Genomic DNA, 21,800 nt, shown 5'->3' on the forward strand with positions numbered 1-21,800 from the left:
TTGGATCAAATCCTGTTCCCTTCAAGAGCAAAGAAACCTAAGTGGGACCTTCATCTTGTGATTACTCATTTCTCTGGTCATTTGAAGAACTGTGAATAGAAGAGCTAACCTCCACCTGTATGGGGCCAGCGCATGCCCAAGTCTGTGCTTTAACAAGAGGCCAGCGAGGGTGCTGGGACTGTTTTTGAGAGCACTGGATTGTGACAACTGTTAGTATTATCAGTATCAAATGTTTAAAAACTTTATTCTGGGTTAGTCTAAACTGGGAGGTACTGCGTAGGAGAGTTTTCACATATTAATGAATATGATCCTGTCTTTAACAAGCCAGTTTCCTGTGGACTGGATGGTCAGACAGCAGTCAGTGTTGACCAGATGGTCTCCTGTTCCCTAGGCCAGGGAACTGGGTGCAACCCACATCAGTCTGGTTTTTAGTGTGTTTCTGTCTGACAGCTTCTCAATGGCTTTTTTGACTTTTGGGGTGGTGGTTGTATCAGCTGGAGGGCTGGGGGCTTGTAGCTTCCAGGTTCACCTGCAATAAATGGAGTAACTGGGGCTGTTGTTGGCACAGGGATTGGCAGACCAACATGCACAGGGTGGGTGCAGCTCTGACGCTGAGGAGTAGGGGTTCACACCACCTCAGCCTTTTGCCTGGAGCAAGGTGTTGTGCTGGGGGTATTAAATGGGAACAGAAAAGCAAAAAACCACCCTTTATTTCCTTTCCATTGTGACTCCTAAATGCATCTGTACCCTACAGTTTCTAGCAGCTTTTTTCTTTCTGTAGTGACCTAAATGTTTCTTGGCAAATTACTGAACAAAAATAACTTTTTGACATGTGTCAAGCAAAGGAGGAAAATGACACGTAGCTTTGTGCTCATTTTGATTTCCCAAACCATCAGCAAGTTTATCCCGACCTTCTCCATTTGAGATGTAACCAGAATTCCTGGCACCCCACCTATAATGCAGCAACATTGGTTATGAAGGCAGAGAGAAAAAACCTGACCTCATCCTATGTGGCTCCATTAATGCAGGACAGACACCCTGTCCTCAGAGATACTACCTGGTGGTCTGGTTTGCCCCAGGCCTTTCATGTCTACCAGACTTCCAAAGCAATTTTTGGTCCCAATCAGCAGAAGCAGTTTGGTAAAACCAATGCAGATTTTTGGGTAGTTTAGGAAGCCTCCAGGCTGAGATTTATGTGTTTAGTTTCTCACACCCTTTCTGTAACAATCTGCAATACACAGAATTTCTGTGTTGCCTTTGAAACTTTTTTCCCTAACATCTAGAGCAAACACATAGATACCATGCTGGTCATTTTTTTTTCCGTGAAACATTTGTTGGGCTATTGAAGGATATACATGTATTTGTATATACGTATAAGAAGAGAAATTGATGAATTATCTTCCCTGCGCTTGAGAGGCACTGCTGCAAACACATGTTCTGTCCTCTGCATAAACAGCTGCATATTGTACTATTTAAGAGGAAAGATCATCTATTGCCACTGAATTTTGTAATTGCCAGAGGAATGCTGTAAAAAATATTGAAGTGGGAAATTCAGTGAGTTTTCCTATTACCAGTGTGAACTATTAGGAACACTTGCATGGCATCACAGATTTGCATGACACTTTGGCTTTCAGATTGTTGTTCTCGATCCTGCAGAGCTGCAGCAGAAGCTCAGAGTTGCTAACATTGGTGCTCTTTGGTGGATTATTGACACAAGTTTGCACAAAACAACCCATGAAAATGGTGTTGCTGGGTTGCTTCTTGTATGGACAGTGAAAAAGGAATCAAGGAAATGTTTTATACAGTTTATTTTTATCTTAATCTGTGATTAGATGTTTGATTGCCATATGTCCTTTGATTATGACATTTATACACTTTCTTCCTGCCTCTGGTTTGTTCTGAGATGACTGAGCCGTCCTGCTAGAATTAAGTTTCTGGAGATTTTTCCTCGGTGTGTGTTTATTAGCTTCCAGCTTCCAAGGACTCCTCTCCAACTCCAAGCACTCTTGAAAGGCAGAGAGTAGAGCAGTCCCATTGAAGCCCTGCACATCAAAGTGAGATTTCTGGGAGAGAGAAAGAGGATGGGATATTTATGAGATCTACATAGATGGGACGGAGCATCAAATCAATGCCTTCTAGACCCTCCTTGAAAAGTACTGAGAAGGAACAGTAACTGTTATTCTAGGCAACATGTTAAAAGGATACTTCTGAATGACTTGTAACTCTAGAACCAGTTTGTGTTGGCAAGATATAACTCTTCAATTCCCGCTTTGCCTACTAGGATTCCTGGGGCATAGTGTACACAGGCAAGGTGGTGACAGTAGTGGGATACTGACTCCCTGGAGCTAAGTGCCCCTGTCAGATGTCAGCATACCTGGAGAATGAAGTGGGGTGTCTAATAACTTGAATTATCTTGCAAAGAAAACAAGATCTGAAGTTTATGTCTTCAATACAGCAGTGTGATTCGTGATCCTGAACTATTCATATCACCTAGATTTAGCAGCAGAGTAGCATAGCAGCTGAGAGATTTAGCAGATAAAATATTCATGTTTTGTGTAAGCTGCTAGCCTTACGCTGGGAAGAGAAAATTTGCCGGCTTTCATTTTCATGTGAATTTCTGCCAAATATTCATTCTTTCCACTGTACGTTGCATTTTCATAATGGGCTTAGAGGGGGATCTGACGGAGGCTGTGTTTTGCTGCAGTACACTTTCTTGGAACGGGAGTATCTCCATGTAACCCAGCATACTTATTTAATCTATTTTGCAGTCTGGAGGCTGCCAGCATCGGATTTATCATCATCATAGACAGACGACGGGACAAATGGAGTGCAGTCAAGGCATCCCTGACACGGATAGCAGTAAGTGATTGCTTTTGTTATTTATTTTCTATAAATTAAAATTATCTACTGTGAACCTTCAGCACAGGATACAGTCTTGTGTGCTCATTTTTTGCTCCCATTTTCTGACTGTGGATGCAGATTCTCCCTGCCCTGAAGCTCATGCGTGTTAAATAAGAGAGGGAGGAGGCTGCAGTAACAAATTACACAGCCTTGTTTACTGCTGAATTAGGACAAATTCCTTATTTGCTGTGTTGACTGAAGTATAAATTCTAATAATTTGAAGTTGGTTCCTAGAAGAGTATAACAGAGGTACCCTTGTGCGCGCTGAGGAGTGATGACGTGGCCTGCTTATGAAAGAAACAGATCCCAAGGGACTTGTGTTTGCGTGGTAGCAAGTGATCTGTGTCAGAAACTCTTAATAGCTTATTCTATCTCATTTGCAAAAGTCAGAGCTAAGCACTGATTTTCAGTCTTAACAAAACCACCTGGTTTTATACATGTTATCAGGAACATGTGTGCTGTGTGAGGATTGAGAGCTTATGCACAGAGGTTTAGGATGGAGGGATGACCAAGGTGACTTTGAACTCTTTCAAGGAATTTAGACAGAAATGCTTTTCATTCTCAGTTCTTTTTAGCTGCTTTCTTGTAGAAATTTTTCTTTTTTATGCTTGATGAGCTCAGGAGTGCGTGAGAGGTGTAGGCTGGGTGTTGCAGACAGGGCCATGTCTGATGAATGTGTTGAGTGCCTGTGTGGGGGAAAAATCTGTGAGGTTAAAAAGATTAAAAACCCTTTCCAGAGTGGGAAGGTAGGTCAGCCTAGGGAATTCATCTGTGCCACCAGCTTCTTTCAAGTCCAACGTGGGTGGCCAGTTTTGCCCTCTAGTGGCTGCAGCCTAGAAAAATGGGAAAACCTGCGGTGTGGTAGTGCAAAGGGGGATTGGTGTGGTTCAGGTATTGGGGAAGGAGGCACCAGTGCACCACTTCAGAGCTCTGTGCTAAATCCATATCAGAAAACAATGTATGGCTGGACAGTAAAATCCATGGACCAGTCTTTCTATTGGCTTTGAAGACTGACAATGAGCATGTGCTGAATGGACCGGCTGATACTAGCAGCTGGACTAAGCAAGGTTCCGTAAGCCCTACTTGCTTTGCCCTCTTTAGGAAACACTTGGCTGAAAATTCCCTTGGCCTTCCTGTAAGGCAGAATTGTGCTTTCTAATAGTTCTATATTTCTTGCAGGGAGCATTTCCAGGAAACCTGCAGCTGGTGTTTGTCCTGCGACCCTCACGCTTTATCCAAAGGACAATCGCTGACATTGGCATTAAACTCTATCGCGATGACTTTAAAATGAAGGTACCGGTAAGCATGCATTTTTTTTGGTCCATGTGTTTTCTTTACCTTCATCTCTGTAGTTCTTAGGTATCAGCAATTTCCCATAACCCAGTAACTGAAATTTGATTGCAAGTGGCAACTGCGGGTTTTTATCTGGGTCTGTATGGTGTATATAATAGTAGTGCCAAAGAGTTAATTACCAGTGGATGCTTCACAGTATTTAATGGACACGTTCCCATGTGGAAGGTCAGTCTAGTTATAAAATGTGACTTGATTTTTAAGTATTGACATCTTAACTTAGTGGAGCCGTTCACCTGATGTACACAGAGGTAGATCTTCTCAGTCCAATGACAAACATAAGTATTTAGGACTACAGAGCAGTGGAAGGCTAGGGTTGAATTCTGCACTATTTTATGAATTAATCATGGGACTACTGACAGTGCCTCTGTTGAGTGCTTGTATAGCATTGCCTATTCTTAATGCCTTTTATGATCCCCATGCCCTCAAGATTAGAAAATTTGTTTTTTACCTCTTTTTATATGCTCCTGTCATATGCTGTAGGTTGATGAGAATGTGATTTGAAGCAGGTTATCAATCCTGAAACAGTTTAAATTTTATATTATTCTATGAGAGCTCTTCCGGGAGTTCTTCCTAGCAGCATGTTTGCATGTGGTTTCAAAGTGTTTTATAAATAAACCTGAATTATGATTATTGATGGTATTTCATCCTGGACTAGACTCATACTGTGTTCCACAGTGACATTACTGATTTCATATAATTGTTTTGGATTTTGCTTGTGGCTTTATATTGTTTTGCAAAAGACCCATGGCTCTCCTCCAACAAATCCTAGCTCTGTCAATACCTAAGTTTGAAGTTCAGGTGCTTAAGACACTTTATGCTTCTTCTGAAGTAAGAGACAGTAGCCCATTTATTACAATGCACACAGAAAAAGAACCATGAATATTCATTTGGTTATTGTGGATTAAATTGCAATGTTGACTGTAGTTTGGCAAAGGTGGCTTTTTGGTAATTAAAATGCAAAATTGATGTAAAAGATGTATGCTTGATTATAAAACAAAATCCATTTTATAGTACCTTAAAAAATGAATGTTCTTGTATTTAATAAGCCACAATCTGTTACCATGGCAATCTTGTACCAGTGACTGCAGCCCAGAATAGGGACAACTTCATCAAGGACTAGCATTTTCTAACAATTCAGCATCTTCTATACTTTAAGCAATTTATTTGACAACAGTGTTGCATTTCAAATCCAACTTGAAACTATCAAAATTGGAAGGGGGGGTTAATTCTAGACAGGGGTCAAACACCACATTAAGTATTAAATAGTAACTTATCTTTCTTACGGACAGGAAAATCAAGATATGAGTTTAGTTTGGTGTTGTCTTAGACATTCAGATTTTGAGCCATATTGGGTATGTCTTAGCGAGCAGTCTTACAAAAACTAAGAGCATGATATGCTTGCTGCTAGATCTGCCTGCCTCCTACCTAGATATCTGTAGACAGCCTGTCAGATTTATATGCAGGCTGTCCACATGTGCGTGATGTTATTACAAGTTGCTTAGGGTTGTGCTAAAGGTGTCCTACATTCCTGAGGCCTGCCATGCTCTCTGGAGGGGTCTTTCACCTATGTTTGCAGCCCATCCTAAAAAGACCGTCTGTGCATTCCCCTGTGTACCCCACTTTCAGAACAGGTAAGTTACTGAGAGAACTTCTATTTGTCCCCTTTGAAAATAGGATCCTACATGCCAAGCATGAGAACAGGGCCAGAGAGTTCTTGTCCCATGGGTGATACAGTTACTCAAGGAATTGGGTATTAGTACCTATCTTTAATACTACCATTATCTTAAATTGTTTGCAGGCTGTTTTTTCATGTTGTGCATTTGGTACTATTAATGTCATAACTGGGCCGTAGATGGGTTGCGTTTCCTATCACGATGATATGTGAGTTAGGGCCAGGATATGAGCATTCAAAAGGGGCTTCAAGAATATGGTTTGCATTTGTTAAGAAAACATTTTTTAAAGAGTTTATCTGAGCTATCAGACTGCAAAAGTGTTCAATAAAATAGATTTGCTGGGTTAAATGAACACTGGATTGAGCAGAAGCCAGAAGATCAAACAGGAGCAGGAAATAAAGGCTGAAATAATAAACCAGACACAATAAGGAAATGCAGGATTTATATCTTATTGACAAACAAATGTGGTTAATTAAACTTCCTGAGGTTAATCTCTATTGCAATAGTGATTTGATTAAATATCATTACCCATGAGCAAAATATAGAAATATAGGAGATACACCAGGGTTCATCTGAGAGAAAATCTGGCAAAAAAGGGCATCTTCAAAGTGTACACAATAGGCTGAGTAATCTGCCTATAGTAGGTACTTCTTTGACCTTTGTAGACTGTGACTTCTTTCAGATGGCCTAACCCATCATGAAGAAACCCCACAGCAGCTCTGTGTTCCATGTTGACCTGCTTATGCAGACCCTCCTCTTCTAACCTGCTACTCTCTTGTCTTCTCCAGCTTAGTGAATGTGGCTGTCTTCAGTTGAGCTAGAAGTATGGGAGATGCTAATGTTCTGTAAGACTGGTTTCTTAGATGGATCTTGGATTGCTCCTAGGCTTTCTCCTGCAGAGACGCCTGCAGGGTGAAGACTTGTGCTCTGTTGGGTAGCACCATAGCTGGCAATATTAATAGATTTGCTTTGTGACTCATGCTGAGCATATCAGGTTAAAGCAAACATCTTCCTAAAAGAAAAGTGCATGACAGTGTTCCTCTGTAGTTTCAGTCAAGTTTGGAGTATCAAAAGATTTCCAACTTGTCAACATCTCTGAGACTAGTCTGTAGTTTTTTGAGTTTTCTGGCTTTGATCATAACGAAACAACATTTGGTAACATATCCAGGAAATAGTTTGCCCTTTAGCTTTGGCTGAGGTATTCTGTGTTTTCTTTGCCTCAGTTTCTTCACCAGTCTCCTGGCCCCTGTGGTTAGGAGCAGGGTTCAAGGAGAAGATGAGCTGCTGGAAATGAAAAAGAATTGAGTCAGGGACTACTTGAGAATGTTCAACCCATACAGGTCCATGAGACCCAGATGCATCTCCCAAAGTGTTCTTGTATCCAAGTTAGGATGTTAAAGTCTGGATGCGTGGACAACTAGATGGATAAAAAACTAGTTGTGTGATTGGGCTCAGAGGGTAATGGTTAATGGGTCATACTCTGCCTGGAGGTGGGTGACAAGTAGAGCGGTGTAGTGATGTTTGCTGGGACCTGCCCTGTTTAACATCTTTATCAAGGATCTTGAAGAGGCAACAGGGTGCACTGTCAGTAGGACAAGAGATAACTGACATAAAGTGAAATAAGGGCACTTCTGACTTGATATAAGGAAACACTTTTCCACCAAAGAGATAATCAGGCAGTGGACCAGACTGCCCAAAGAGGTTGTACAGTCTTAGTCTCTGGAGGTTTTTAAGACCTGTGTGGATAAAGCCCTGAGCAACCTGGTTTGATCTCACAGCTGACCCAGCTTTGAGAAAGAAGTTGGACTACAGACCTGAGGTTCCTGACAACCTGAATTATTCTAGAATGATTCTGTAACAAAGATCAGCTAAAAACCTTTTCAGATTAATTCTCAAGGCTTTTCTTAGAGCACTATCAGCCTAGAGTATACATCCTCTTGCCTCCACACATCTGTGCTCATCAAATTGTCCACAGTGCTTACAAGCGTACTTACCGTGCTCCCCTGGAGCCTGCTAGCAGGCATAGCCAGTTATCCTTTCTTTAAACAGCAGAGTGAAAGAATACATTTGACATATATTAAAATCTAAGGCTTAATATTTCAGTCATTTGTGCTCAACATCTCTTTCTTTCTGTTGCTGAAATCATGGAGTATTTCCTTGCTGTTAGAACAACAAGGCATAATTAAATACATGTATGCTATTTGTGTAGCCACTTGTGTTGCCAGATTTACAGTGATCACCAAAAGGTAATACCATTTACCTGAAGCTGAATGCAACTCTGCTTTTGCTTTCATTAAGTACATCTAGTGGTAAAGTAAGAAAATGAATTTAGGTTTCTCTCACCTTTCTCTTTCATCATGGTTTAAAATGAAATAATGCCGGCAAACTCAGTGGACATACAATGCCATAAAAATGATACAACTGAAAGGAAAATCTTATTCTCAGTGATCTCATTTCAGCACTTTCCTGGATCAAGTGGTTGGTGTTGAGGGAGCTGCTTATCCTGCCCCCTTCTCCATTTCTCATTAAATAAGTTATCTAAAAAAATACATAAATTATTTGATGGAAGTTTGTGTGAACATTTAAAATACCATATTTTTGCTCTTGATGCACATGCAGCCTAGCAGGGAGCAAGATGATGTCAAATTATGGTTAGTTCAAGAATGTACATGTTGAGAAGGCAAAATCTTTTGGAAATAAACTGTGGCCATTGCATGAACAAATACATAATGAGAACTCACTGCCTATGGTGGAACGGCAGTTTGGTCATATATGTTTCAGGCAAACCCAGATACTAGGAACAATGATTGGAAGGGCTTGTTATTTCTCTCAGTCCATTGTGTTTGGATTTATTTCAGATCATCATGTTAAATTCTGTCTCTGATCTGCATGGCTATATTGACAAAAGTCAGCTGACCCGGGAGCTGGGAGGAACCCTGGAGTATGGCCACAGTCAGTGGATACATCACCGAACTGTGAGTATTGGTGGTGTTCTTCCACATGTCTACACCCAGAATTGTCCAGATGACAAACATAGAGCAACCATCAAGTAGTAACGTTTCCGTTGCATTTCAGCCTATGGATTGTGCTAGGGACTCATGGAAAGAGGAAAGCCATAACTCAAATAGAGAAAGGTAAATTCCCCAAAAGTTCGTAACAGAACTAGTAATTTGTATCTCCCTCTTGACCTGGACTAGAACCTAACAGTGTCATAGGATTTTTACTCAGCAAGACCCTTTGGCACATTCTTAGCTTTTGAATAATTGATGAGATTCATAGACCTTCAGCTCATGGTTGAAGCTGAACATACACGTTGGCACTTTACTGGATCAGAGGTCAAAATTCTCGCTTTAGTGATTAATTATCTCCATGTTTTTAAGAGAAAAAAAATACTCAAGACACTTGATTTTATTTTCCTTTGTTTTTATTTCTGTGCCATGTAAACATGCACTCCAGCTGGGACTTTTTCTGTTGCTTCTAAGGACACTTGTTACAGGTTTGATTTTTTGTTTCTTTTTGGGCTGATTAATGCATTTTAGTGGCTGCTTCAATATAAACGATTATGGTGCCCAGAAAAGGTGACAGCCAAGGAATCTCTGCTGGATAAGAGGGAAGTGTCAGCCTCCATGGCAACTTGAAACAACCTGACTTTCAGTCTTGCTGAGCTACAGTCTTCATCCCCTTTGCTGCTTAATGTTCTCTTGTCTTGTCCCACCAGTGCTTTTTTCTGAAACAGCTTTAAACTGTTGATAAATGGTAGTGACACAACAATCTCACAGTGTTGTTCTTTGTTTCTGCTTTCTTGACTTGAATGGCTAGGAGCCTGCAAGCTTTCTTGCCCACAGAGTACATTTTTGGCTTTTAATAAAAGGCCTTTGGTTATGAATGGCTCTATCTGTATTGCAGTCAGAAGTGTGACATTTCATCCAACTTTAATCCAGTAGCTTCGGTGCTGAGAACAGCAGGCTACAGCTGCTAAGCACTAAGCCAGAGCATATGTGGGTCTGTACTACTTAGGTTGAAAGCAGGCATGAATTTATGGTAAAAAGGGAAGAAGGCTATGAACTCCTGCTAGCATTGCCTCATCTGGGGTGTGTTTCAGATTGCGTATGTGGACTGTAATTTCTCCCTGCACCTTTTGAATGATGATCAACCCCTAGTTTATTTTGCACTGAGCACACGGTATAATTTTAACTGTCATGGTTGCAAATGAGGAGGAATTCCCATCATTGCTGGAGAAGGGAATGCAACTCACAACAACTATGTAGTGTTTGACCGGGTGCAAGAGCATCCCTAGTGCTGTTGACTGACTCAAACTGTTGGGTGCGTTAGACCAAAAAGTGTAAAAAATAGAGGTATACAGGACAACACAGTCTCTAAAGAAATTGGGGCATGATCATGAAAAAACATCCCATGCATTTACTTGCTACTAGATATAAAGTTTTTAATCACATCTCACAAGTCTGAACAATATATTCTACTCTGAAAAGGCAGCATTGTTCTTAAGCCTTCCTCGCTTCCCTTCTTCAGTGAAACCACAGATTTCTAACAAGTTTTGTGCTGGAGCACCCAAGTGATAAAGAAATAGCAATGCTCCAATAAATTTATGCATTTTAACGCTATTTGCAGTTAGTTCCTGTATTTGTGTAACTAACAGATGGGAGAGAGTGACTGGAATGCATCTAGTACAGATAGGCAGGATAGAGATGCACATTTTGAGAAGTCAGGAGGAAGACAGATTGCTGCTGAATGAACAATGACTGTATAAACATAAATGTAAAAAGGCTTTGCAGTCTCCTCAACTTAAATAAAGCCTTAATTAAAATTTTAAATACAGCAAGCATGGGCAGAGGATCTGAAGTTCCAGTCCTGGCTTTGAAGCTGATGTCCTCTGTGGTTTCATTATGTCTGTTAAGTTCTGGGAGTTGCCCAGCTAGTTCATGGAGATGACAATACTTGTAGGCCTGTCAAAAGATCATTTGTGACACAGAACTTAATTTGTAACTTTAAGCATATCCACCCAAACAAAGCACAACACGGCCAGCTTTACAGGCATGTAATACTTGCAGTGCAGTGTGCCTGAAGGACTAAGCATTGTTAAAAGGCTAAGGGTAAACAACCAGTCTGTGACTTTATGCTCTTGCTTTTCCAGGCTATTGAAAACTTTGCAATGACAGTAAAAACAACAGCACAGATGCTACAGACCTTTGGAACAGACCTAGCAGAGACTGAACTTCCCAACGATGTGCAGTGCACAGAGGAGCTCCTCTCCGCACACACTGACCACCATAGCAAGCTGAAGGTGAATGTTGTCTCATGACAGCTCCATCAGTGTAATATATGATTTCTGATTTAACAATTTTCTGCCATGACTTGGGAGTCCATTGTCTGGAAAGTACTGAAGAGGAGAGAAACCTGGGTTTAGGAGGTCAATTTGATTCCACTATGAAAAAGGTTTTTTACAGCTTCAGCAATGATAGGACAGGGAAATGTCACTTCTTCTGTATGAGAGGGTGTGATGGGATCACATCTGGAATAGCATGGGTTCATCAGAAAGGATGAACTTACACCGGAGCAAATGGAGGAGAACATCTGTGAGGATAATCCTGGAATAGACAGAATGATCTAACTAGATGATGACTGTCATTTTGGTTTTTTTAAAAAAAAAGTTGGGGCATGTTGCACTTTGCACATCAAGGCTCAGAAGAAAACGTTACTGCTGTCAACAAACACCTTAGGTTAAACACAAGAGGAAAAATACTACTTAAGCTATATAAGCACAAAAACAAATTTTATGCAAGTGTGCAATGATGTGGGGACTCCTCAGCTGGCATGTTAATGTTTGAGCTTCATTGTCCTTTTCATTGCTCATCCTTCATGCTGGGAAGATGCCTTCTTCTGTGGGTGACTCCTTGATAGCTGATGTACTGTGGTTTAGCATGTCACGATGTTGTTTAAGGAAATGCCATTAAGAAGTGCAGTGTCTCAGCACAGTCTCTCAGCTCACAGAACGATCTGTGGCACACATTCATTTTGTAGTAGAATAACATATTCTGTAAATTGCCTGGCCAGAAATGCAATCTGCTCAGAAATTATATACTATTCCTTTTCTCAGAAATATATCTACTATTCAAAGAGAATAGATTTAGTTTCTGCATTTCTAGATAAACATATTGTCTTTGGTAAGCATTTATGGTTTTTTCCAAGTATTTAATACCTATGAAAGAATCCTCCTTTCAGCATTACTACGTTCATTGAATCATCAAATGGTTTGGGTTGGAAGGGACCTTCAAGATCACCCCGTTCCAACCCCCCTGCCATGGGCAGGGACACCTTCCACTAGCCCCGGTTGCTCCAAGCCCTGTTCAACCTGGCCTTGAACCCTTCCAGGGAGGGGGCAACCTGGTTCAGGGCCTCACCACCCTCACAGTGAAGAATTTCTTCCTTATGCCTAATCTAAATCTCCCCTCTTTCAGTTTAAAACTTACCCCTCATCCTATCCCTACACCCCCTGATAAAGAGTCCCTCCCCAGCTTTCCTGTAGCCCCTTTAAGTACTGGAAGGCTGCTAGAAGGTCTCTGTGGAGCCTTCTCTTCTCCAGGCTGAACAACCCCAACTCTCTCAGATCCAGCCCCCTGATCATCCTTCTGGCCTCCTCTGGACCCGCTCAAGCAGGTCTGTGTCCTTCTTATGTTGGGGGCCAGGTACTGCAGTACTGCCAGTGGGGTGTCATGAGAGCATAGCAGAGGGGGACAATCCCCTCCCTCGCCCTCCTGGCCACACTGCTCTTGATGCAGCCCAGGACATAGTTGGCTTTCTGGGCTGTGAGCGCACATTGCTGGCTCATAGTCAGTTTTCCATCCACCGACACCTTCAAGTCCTTCCCCACTGGGCTGCTCTCAATCCACTCCTCGCCCAGCCTGGATCTGTGCTTGGGATTGCCCTGACCCATGTGCAGGACCTTGCACTTGGCCTTGTTGAACTCCACGAAGTTTGCACAGGCCCCCCTCTCCAGCCTGTCCAGGTCCCTCTGGATGGATCCCTTCCCTCCAGCGTGTCGACTGCACCACACAGCTCGGTGTCATCAGCAAACTTGCTGAGGGTGCACTCGATCCCACTGTCCATATTCCCAAAGATGTTGAACAGCACTGGTCCCAGCACTGACCCCTGAGGAACGCCACTCATCACTGCTCTCCACTTTGACATCAAGCCGATGTCCATAGCTCTGACCCATCCATCAAACCCATGTCTCTCCAATTTAGAGACAAGGGCGTTGTGCGGGACAGTGACAAAAGCTTTGCACAAGTCCAGGTAAATGACATCAGTTGCCTTCCCCTTGTCCACCAGCACTGTAACCCTGTTGTAGAAGGCCAGCAAATCTGTCAGGCATGATTTGCCCTCAGTGAAGCCATGCGCTGTCACCAATCACCTCCTCATTTTCCATGTGACCTAGCATATTCCGCTCCATGATCTTACCAGGCACAGAGGTGAGACTGACTGGCCTGTAGTTCCCAGGGTCTCCTTTATTTCCCTTTTTAAAAACGGGCATTGTGTTTCCCCTTTTTCAGTCAGTGAGAACTTCACCAGACTGCCACAACTTCTCAAATATGATGGATAGTGGCTTAGTCTCTTCATGCACCAGTTCCCTTGGGACCTGTGGATGCATCTCATCAGGTTCCATGGATTTGTGCACCTTCAGGTTCCTACAATGGGCAGTTCTTCATTCTCCCAGTCCCCGCCTTTATCTTCTGTGTCTTGGACAGTATGGCTGGAGCCCTTGCTGGTGAAGACTGAGGCAAAAAAAGTTGTTGAGTACCTCAGCCTTTTCAATATCTTGGGTGATCATGTCTCCCTTTTCCTTCCAGAGAGGGCCCGCATTTCCCTTATCTTTCTTTTATCACTGATGTACCTGTGGAAGCCTTTTTTGTCGCCCTTGATGTCCCTGGCCAGAACTGATTCTATCAGATTTAATTCTATCAATTCTTTCTATCGTTGTCCATCTACGAGATGTGAGCATTGTTAGAATAAGTGCATACAATTTGTTTGGCTTCTTTTTTTTTTCCCTCAGGATGAACTGAAACTAGCTGTGAAGCAGGGGGCCACCCTACTGACATGCATTAGGGAGCCAGTCACCCGAAGTGCCAACAGCAAACTCAGTCCAGATGAACTGGAAAATGTGGCAACAGTAGAAAGGTCAGTGAAGCTAGACTACCTTGCTAATTTATTCCTAAGAAATGCAAGTGTAATTTAAATTATTTAAATGTGCAGGTTATCAATTCCCCCTGGTTCAGCTAGTCAGGATTTACTGGACAAGTAACTCGGAGAAGGGAGTAGATTTGAGGAAGTTACTTGATTAAACTGTCAAGGCAAGTTCAAACAAGTCCTGAATTTCTTGGTAATTTTTGGTTAGACCACTAACTACCCGGCTGAAGATTTAATGTAGTACTTACTTTCCCCATTACATATGTGTTCTCCAAACTTTTATGCTTGGTTAGAAAGTGGCATCTGAATCCATGTGAGATGAGAAGGTATGTGCTTGTGCATGTCTGTGGAAACACTGGGGGAGGAACAGATGAAGATGACACTCTGAAACATACCCCTTCACAGCTGCAGAGAGAGAGAGAAATCCCTATTCCTTCCTACAATGCTAGTTATTACCATAAAGCTTTTAGTCACCATGTAGAAGTTTCTGCTGTGCCATGTGATGCAGTGGAAAGAGAAATGCCATGCTAGTGTTTCAGTGTGCCTGCATTCACTGGGAACAAAGCTGCCAAAAGTAAAGCTGAGCTGATATTTTTCACTGAATACTTTAAAATCCTTTAAACAGTCATCCCAAAGGAATTTGCGAATTCATCTTGAATTCAGCAACTAGCTTTGATTAAAAACACGTTTTTCAGGGATAGATTGAAAACAGAACTTTGTTTTTGAGAGCTATAGGAGGGAGCTATTGGTGTTTGCCCCAGTAACTTGATGATTCCAGCACTCAATGGGCTTGTAGAACATCAGACCTGGTCCTCTGCCTGACCAAAGAGTGCCCATCTATTGAAATATAGGATATTCAGAGAAGACTTTCTTTTCTTTTCCTTTTTTTTAGTTCAGGGTGTTCTACTTTGTAATACAATTAATAGATCATTGAGAGACTCTGAGGATGACTCACTAGTCTGGTGTCAGACATTTTACTCAAGTTGTATGACACCTTGATACTAATTTCTTTGCAAATAAATGTTTCATCATTTACACAACGTGAAACAATGTCCATGGGAGGCACTATGAGCTCCTAATCTATTGTTTTTAATGAACTGGGAAAAATTATTCAGCCCCTACCTATTTCTGATGGGTGAAGAAAAGGAACAAGTTGTAGAGTTCTGCTTTAAGCATTCCTTAAAACAATAATTGCATCATATTCAAACTGCATTAGCCTGGGATTAATTATCTTTGAAGAACTGGGTGGAAGCTAGGGAGAGACAGCTGCCTTTGGCTGTCAGCGCATTGAACAGCTCTGTGTTCTTGTTGCAGGTCAGGAGTCAGGACTACATGTGGATCCATGTAGTTGTCACTCATCAGTCACACTCCTGCCTGGCCCACTGCAAATGTTATTCTCTTTTGCTTAAGGGAAAGTTGACATGGAGCTTCTTACATAGGCTTGCTACCATTTCCCTACTCTGCTTTCTGGCATCAATTACTGTAACTTAAAAGAAATTAACTATTGGTAATAAGTAAGTTCTTTTCATTCTAATTTCTTAACAGGTTGTTGGCTCAGTTGGATGAAACAGAAAAGGCTTTTGATCAATTTTGGACCAAGCATCACTTAAAACTAGAACAATGCCTGCAGCTTCGACACTTTGAACATGATTTTAGAGAGGTATTTCATTTGTCCAATCTGTCTAGCTTTCTCTGGTAAATAAAGTCAAACTTTACTCAGAATATACTGGCAATCCAAAAAGGAGGCTGGGAGGGAAGCCCTTCATTATGAAATAGGAAATATTTATTCAAAAATTAAATTCTTGACAGCTATCGGATATCTTATGACTTTTGAATAAGGCACAGTGAGGCAAATGCCAGCCTGCTAGGCCAAAATGTGAAACACCAACTTCTTGATAAATCATTTTGTATCTACATGTGATGTTATTAATTATCACTTCTTCTGTGATGGTGAGTTTCCAATCCCACCAGAGTCAATGGAAAACAGTTCAGAAAGCCCAGCTGTCAGCCCAGAGGCTGAAGTAACACAGATTCTGGATTAATATAGGCTCTGGAGTTACAGATCTTCACAACCGTGTGGGTCTAAATAGTGAGAAGCAGGGCAACTCTTTGAAGAATGGTTGATTGTTGCCTTATTCCTTGGCTTTTCCATTTCGGAACGAGCTGAAAGACTAAACTGGAGATGCAGATTCTTCTAAAAGATGTAGGTGAATGTTTAGAAGCCATAGTTTATTATAATTTTATGAGTATCTTGTGATGGGGTTTTGGGGTTTTTTCTTTTGTTGTTGCTGTTTTATGTTCGTTGTTGTTTATTAGGTAAAATTGACATTGGATAATCTCATGGAAGCACAAGCAGGTTTTGCTGACATTGGAGACAGCGTGACTCGAGTGGAGCACCTCCTAAGGGAACAGAAACAACTGGAAGAGAAAGGACAGGTTTGCACTCAGTGTAGTATTCTAGCTGCTATAAACATGATCTAGACCCTTCCCTGTCACTGTCCTTACATCATACTTACTCTTTTCTCATGAGTCATTTTAAATTGCAAAACTCAGCTCCTAATTTCCAGGTGCCAGGGCTGTTCAAACCCAGTAGTTCTGGTTCATTACTTGGAAAGCTAGAATCCAGTTCAAAAATCTGTATTTCAAACCAGAAAAGGTTAGGTCCATCGTTGGAACCTGAAAAACTCAGAATACTTAATAGGTTACTTTGGCCAGATAACTTTTAAGGCCATTCTATTCAAACTCATAGCAGTTTGAGAAACGCCCATGCCCTCCAATAAACATCTTTCTTTTCCAGACATTTGGACTTGGTAATTCCATCAGCTGGTCAGCTGTGATATACATCACATTTAGTATTATTAGAAAGCATTGAACAATCAAGTAAATTGAATCAGAGGAGAATGAACATAAAAAAATGGAAGAGCTGATGATCATCTTTAAGAATAGGATTAAGATTTAGAAATACTGTGATATTTGCAAAGTTCTTCTGCAGAAGCCTAAAAGAATAAAAGTTATGGTAGCATGCATTTTCCTTCCATTGTCCACATCACACATAAGGTGTGCCCTGTTCCTGTTAGCCACCTCTAACTTCTTCCCATTGTGACTAAGCTTATGAATTGTACTCAGTCAGTAGGATCCCAAGAATTTTCCACAATATATCTTGGAATCAAAAATAAACTAATGCATTATAAACCTGGCAATTAGTGAGTGAAAAAAATACAGGGGTTTTTTGATTATTGGGAACTTTGCAGGGGAAAAAAATGACTTGCGAACGTCCTCAGTATGTGAGGAAGAAGGTGGCATATGCTCACAGAATCAGTTACCACAGAATGATTAAGCATGGAAGACACCTCTGAAGGTTGTCTTGTTCAACATCCCTGCTCAAGCAGGGCCACCTAGAGTGGGTTGCCCAGGAGGGCAGGTTGTCTAAACAGCTTTTTCTGTCTTCAAGGAGGGAGACTCCACAACATCTCTGGGCAACCTGTTCCAGTACTTGGTCACCCACTGAAATGCTGGGGTTTCAGCCCCAAGCCCCAAGTTAAGGTTGACATATGGGTGATTCCCACAGCCCTTCCCAAAGGGGGGGTGAGTTTGCCTTTAGGCTTCCCTCCAGGGTGCTGTGGCCTTGCAGATAGAGCCATTGGGTAAATGAGCCCCGGGTGTCTGCATTAAGTAACCCAAGGTCAGGTGTCCCACTGGGGGATAAAAGCTGGGACCCCTTGCAGGAGGGGCAGTGTCTGTGTGTGAGGTGGGTGCCCTGTGCAGAGTTCCCTGTTGGGGAAGGACCTCCCGCCTCCCTGGGACTGGGCTTCAGTCAGGTCTGGCTTTTGTAAACACAGGCTGTGTAGAGATTCAGCGTGTGGCTTCCTTGGTTTTATGTATTTGGCTTGTTGACTCGGTTGTCTCCCGTCCCTTCTATAGGAGACTGCATTTCACCATTTATTCCCCCCATTGTTGGTCATGCGGTGTCGTTGTTGGGGTCAGTGGGATTGATGTCGATTATGTATAATCTGACTGACTTGTTTGTACCCCCAGCGGTCACCCATGTACTGACCCTTCTGTATCAAATACAATTTGGTTATTGGTTCATCTTTATGCTGGCTGTGTCCTTTATGCTAGGCCTGATAATTGGCAAAACACCCACACAGTAAAAAATTGTTTCCTGATGTTCAGATGGAACCCCTTGTGTTTCAATATACTCACTGACAACAAAGTTGGTCTTCAATGTAAATATAAAGTAAGATATATCAGCTAAATTAATATCCCAAACCTTCACCTCCAGGCTACAGCAGGGATTACAGAGATGAATTGACTTTATTATGCATGTTATTTTAAGATCTAATTTTGGATTTTTTTTCTCATTAATTTTACAGGAACCTTTGGAGAAGGCCCAGTCTCTAGCTCTCCATGGAGAACAGCTCATCCAAAACAACCATTATGCAGTTGACTCCATTAGACCAAAGTGTGTTGAACTTAGGCGTATTTGTGATGACTTTACTAATGAGACCAAGAAAAAGTATGATATTTTGGGAAAGTCTCTTGAGCTGCATAAGCAGTTAGATAAGGTGAGTTGACCTTCTCAGATAACAGCCCTGGTAATGTTCTACTGAAAATTAATGGTTTTGTAAGCTCAGGCAATTTGGATGAAGAGAAGAAGTATTTATTCTTTTTTTGTCTCCATTTCATTCAGAAACTGTTACTATAAAAATTGGAGCAGTAGCTTCCTGTAATTATGGTCTTAAAATGATGAAAAGTAGGAAATAAAACTAAGAAAAAATTGACCTAGGCCTAAATTTGAAATGAAAACCAAATGTATTCCAGTGCTTAAAAATGAACAGTTTACTGCTTGCTCAGTTGTTTTCAGTTCCTCTGATCTAGCTATAATAGGAAGCTAAATGCTTTGAGAATGTCTGCATGCTATTCCAGACTCATCTGAAACAGGAATTACCAAAATTTTACTGTAAAAACCTGCGTATTTTTAACTGAGTTTTATAGGCCTAAGAGGTTTTGGAGCATTTTGATATGGTTCAAATATTTGTTTTGGTTTCTAGATTATTGTGTGACTGAACAACCAAAATGAGGTAGTACAGCGCACAGATTTTGTTTGCAGCAACCACAGTAGCACTTTTCCTCTTTGCTTGGAGTATTACTATTGTACATGTTGCTGGACCATCTAGCCCATGAGAGCTGAACTTGCTATTGTGCTATATATCTAGGTAGAGTGACTTGAGGCCAGGAACTGTTGGGTGCTGCAAAGTAACATTCGTTCCCTTTAGTGACATGTTAAGGCAAATCCATATTTCATGGAGCAAAAGCAACATTTCACAACACGGACTGTCAGTGATGATGGAGTCCTTCTTGCCCCATTTTTCTTTAAAGGCAAGCCAATGGTGTGAAGCTGGAATCTACCTCTTAGCTTCCCAAGCTGTGGACAAGTGCCAGTCACAAGAGGGAGCTGAAACTGCACTTGTTGAAATTGAGAAGTTCCTGGTAACTGCTAAGGAACACCAGCTCTCTAACCCGAAGGAGTTCTACAATCAGTTTGACATGATCCTCACCTCTGAAATAAAGGTAAAAACCCTTAAATGTGCGTGGAGTCACTTAGAATTTCAAAATTACAAATTGCCTTGTACGTGAGAGTGTACTGGGCTATATATTTGAATCTGCCCAAATATGCCTCTTGCCTTACACCAAAAGGGCACAGAGGCGAGCACTTGGGGCAGTTTTACTCAGATGCGTAGTCATGGAACACATACGTGATCTTCTTCAGAGGAGTGTTAGAAAGACTGCATGAGTCTCCATCTCTTACTTGGTGAGTGCATGGGCTGGGTTGCATTAACTGCAGCACACTATGATCTTCAGCTCTAGTCTGAGTCTGGGTTACAGAAGTCCTTTCTTAACTTGCTCAGTCCAGCACTGACAACCATCTGTTGTTTGACTTTTTTTTCCTTAGGCCAATGCCCAAAGAATTCTACAAAAACTAGAAGATGTACAAGAAATGTTTGACAAGAGACAAGTAAGTCTGAAGAAGCTGGCAGCCAAACAGACCCGGCCAGTACAACCTGTTGCCCCACATCCTGAATCTTCCCCAAAGAGAGCATCACCAAAGATTACCAGACCAGCAGGAGTAGGTAGGCCAAGAACAGCTGCTTTCAGATACACACCTATGTTTCGCCCACATGGTCATGTTTAATTTTTGTTATCAGAATGAAGACTTGCATTGTTCAGTGTCAGCCTTGTAGGCCCAGGTGTTAAAAATGAACATGCATTATCTGTCACTGCAAACATACAAACAAGGGTGAATCTAAAGAATTTGGGCTTCCCTTCCTAGGTCTAATCTACAGAGTACATTACTGTAGTGTTTCTCAGTATGTCTTACATATTCTTGATTTGTCTTACATGATTCTTGAACACCCAGACCAGGCTAATTACTGCAAGTGTGCAAAGTAAGAATGAGAACCTCTTTCACATTGCATATACTGTAATATGAGTGTTCGAATTTAAAAGGTCTCAATTCCTCAAGTTTCAGTCAGATCCTTGCAAAGGCTAAGTGTTCATTAGCGACACTGACTCATTTGTGCAATTTTTGTTTTTTCCCTCCACATAACTGTATATTCACTTTCTATTGTTGTTCTCTACTATGAAAGTTGAACATTACTTTTGTTTGGAATTTACTGAAAGGTCCCGATCTGAGGTTAGCATGTGCCTTTAACCAAGACAGCTATTTTCTGATGAAAGAACATGGGTGAAGCTAATTGTAAACAGCACATCTTGGAGACCGCTACCCTGTACTTGGTGGCAGGAAGGGGTTGTCCCTTTACAGCAGAGATGCTTATCAGAAATTTAAAAATGGAACCTTAGGGTATTTTAAAAGGGGAAGCTTTAGCAAAAAGCCTTGAGAAAATCTAATTTGCATGAAGCACATACAGTAAACTTTGCTTTCTCAGCAGGAAGATTAGGATGGCCAGCAGCCTGACTGTTTTGCTTTCTAGGCATACTATTATGAGGTCACACAAATGTCCCTGTTGTTCTCCACTGCTCCCCAACACTTATCCTTTCTTACAAGGAAGATCATCATCTTCCAGTTACCATGTTGGTTTGACATCTCTACTTTTTTTCCCCCAAATCATGCTAGCTATGCTCTTAACAATACAGTTGCAACCTCAAGTTTCAGCTTCACTATTGGCTTAAGGCAAGCTGAGACCACAATGCCTTTGAAGAGATTCTGCTCTGCTCCCCACACATCCTCTAGCCAATGTATTCTCCTCTTGCACTGTTGCTGGCAGTCAAATAGCTGTATGAATTGTGATCTACCTTGACAATTCAATGAACTGACTGCAAAAATGTAGTAGCTAGTTTTCCATTGCATGAGTTACAAAATTGCAGGGAGCTCTGGACATCACATATCCCCATCAGCTGCTCAAAGCAGCACTAACTTCAAAGTTGATCAGATTGTTCATTGCACGGCCACTAGTGCTGAAGCAAAGGAAGTTGTGGAAAAATGAGGTTATGGGGTCAGCGGGACAGAGCTAGTTAGTCCCTATTAGTCATCATCATGACAATGCTTTAAGTTTTGATTCTTGTTCATACAGCCAATTCAATACTGTCAGCTTCTTCACAGAAAATCATGAGATGCTCCCTTGCTCTGACTCTTGTACTGCAGTTCCATGT

At 41.5% G+C, this 21,800-nt stretch overlaps 1 protein-coding gene across 14 annotated transcripts in view; it reads left to right on the forward strand.

Moving 5' to 3' along the window:
- Positions 1 to 21,800, forward strand: part of MCF2L2 (MCF.2 cell line derived transforming sequence-like 2) — a 185,600-nt gene that overhangs the window by 60,134 nt on the left and 103,666 nt on the right. For 13 of the 14 annotated variants that reach the window (XM_074912636.1, XM_074912641.1, XM_074912633.1 and 10 more), the window contains exons 4-13: positions 2,769 to 2,859; positions 4,081 to 4,200; positions 8,786 to 8,902; positions 11,080 to 11,229; positions 13,996 to 14,120; positions 15,675 to 15,789; positions 16,446 to 16,565; positions 18,503 to 18,694; positions 19,509 to 19,700; positions 20,083 to 20,260. In XM_074912636.1, coding sequence (XP_074768737.1) covers positions 2,769 to 2,859; positions 4,081 to 4,200; positions 8,786 to 8,902; positions 11,080 to 11,229; positions 13,996 to 14,120; positions 15,675 to 15,789; positions 16,446 to 16,565; positions 18,503 to 18,694; positions 19,509 to 19,700; positions 20,083 to 20,260 — 1,400 coding nt within the window. The remainder of the gene's footprint in view (positions 1 to 2,768; positions 2,860 to 4,080; positions 4,201 to 8,785; positions 8,903 to 11,079; positions 11,230 to 13,995; positions 14,121 to 15,674; positions 15,790 to 16,445; positions 16,566 to 18,502; positions 18,695 to 19,508; positions 19,701 to 20,082; positions 20,261 to 21,800) is intronic. The other variant, XM_074912634.1, reaches the window with a different exon arrangement.

This window comes from Athene noctua, chromosome 8 (assembly GCF_965140245.1).
Source record: "Athene noctua chromosome 8, bAthNoc1.hap1.1, whole genome shotgun sequence".
In the NCBI taxonomy this organism is placed as follows: Eukaryota; Metazoa; Chordata; class Aves; order Strigiformes; family Strigidae; genus Athene; species Athene noctua.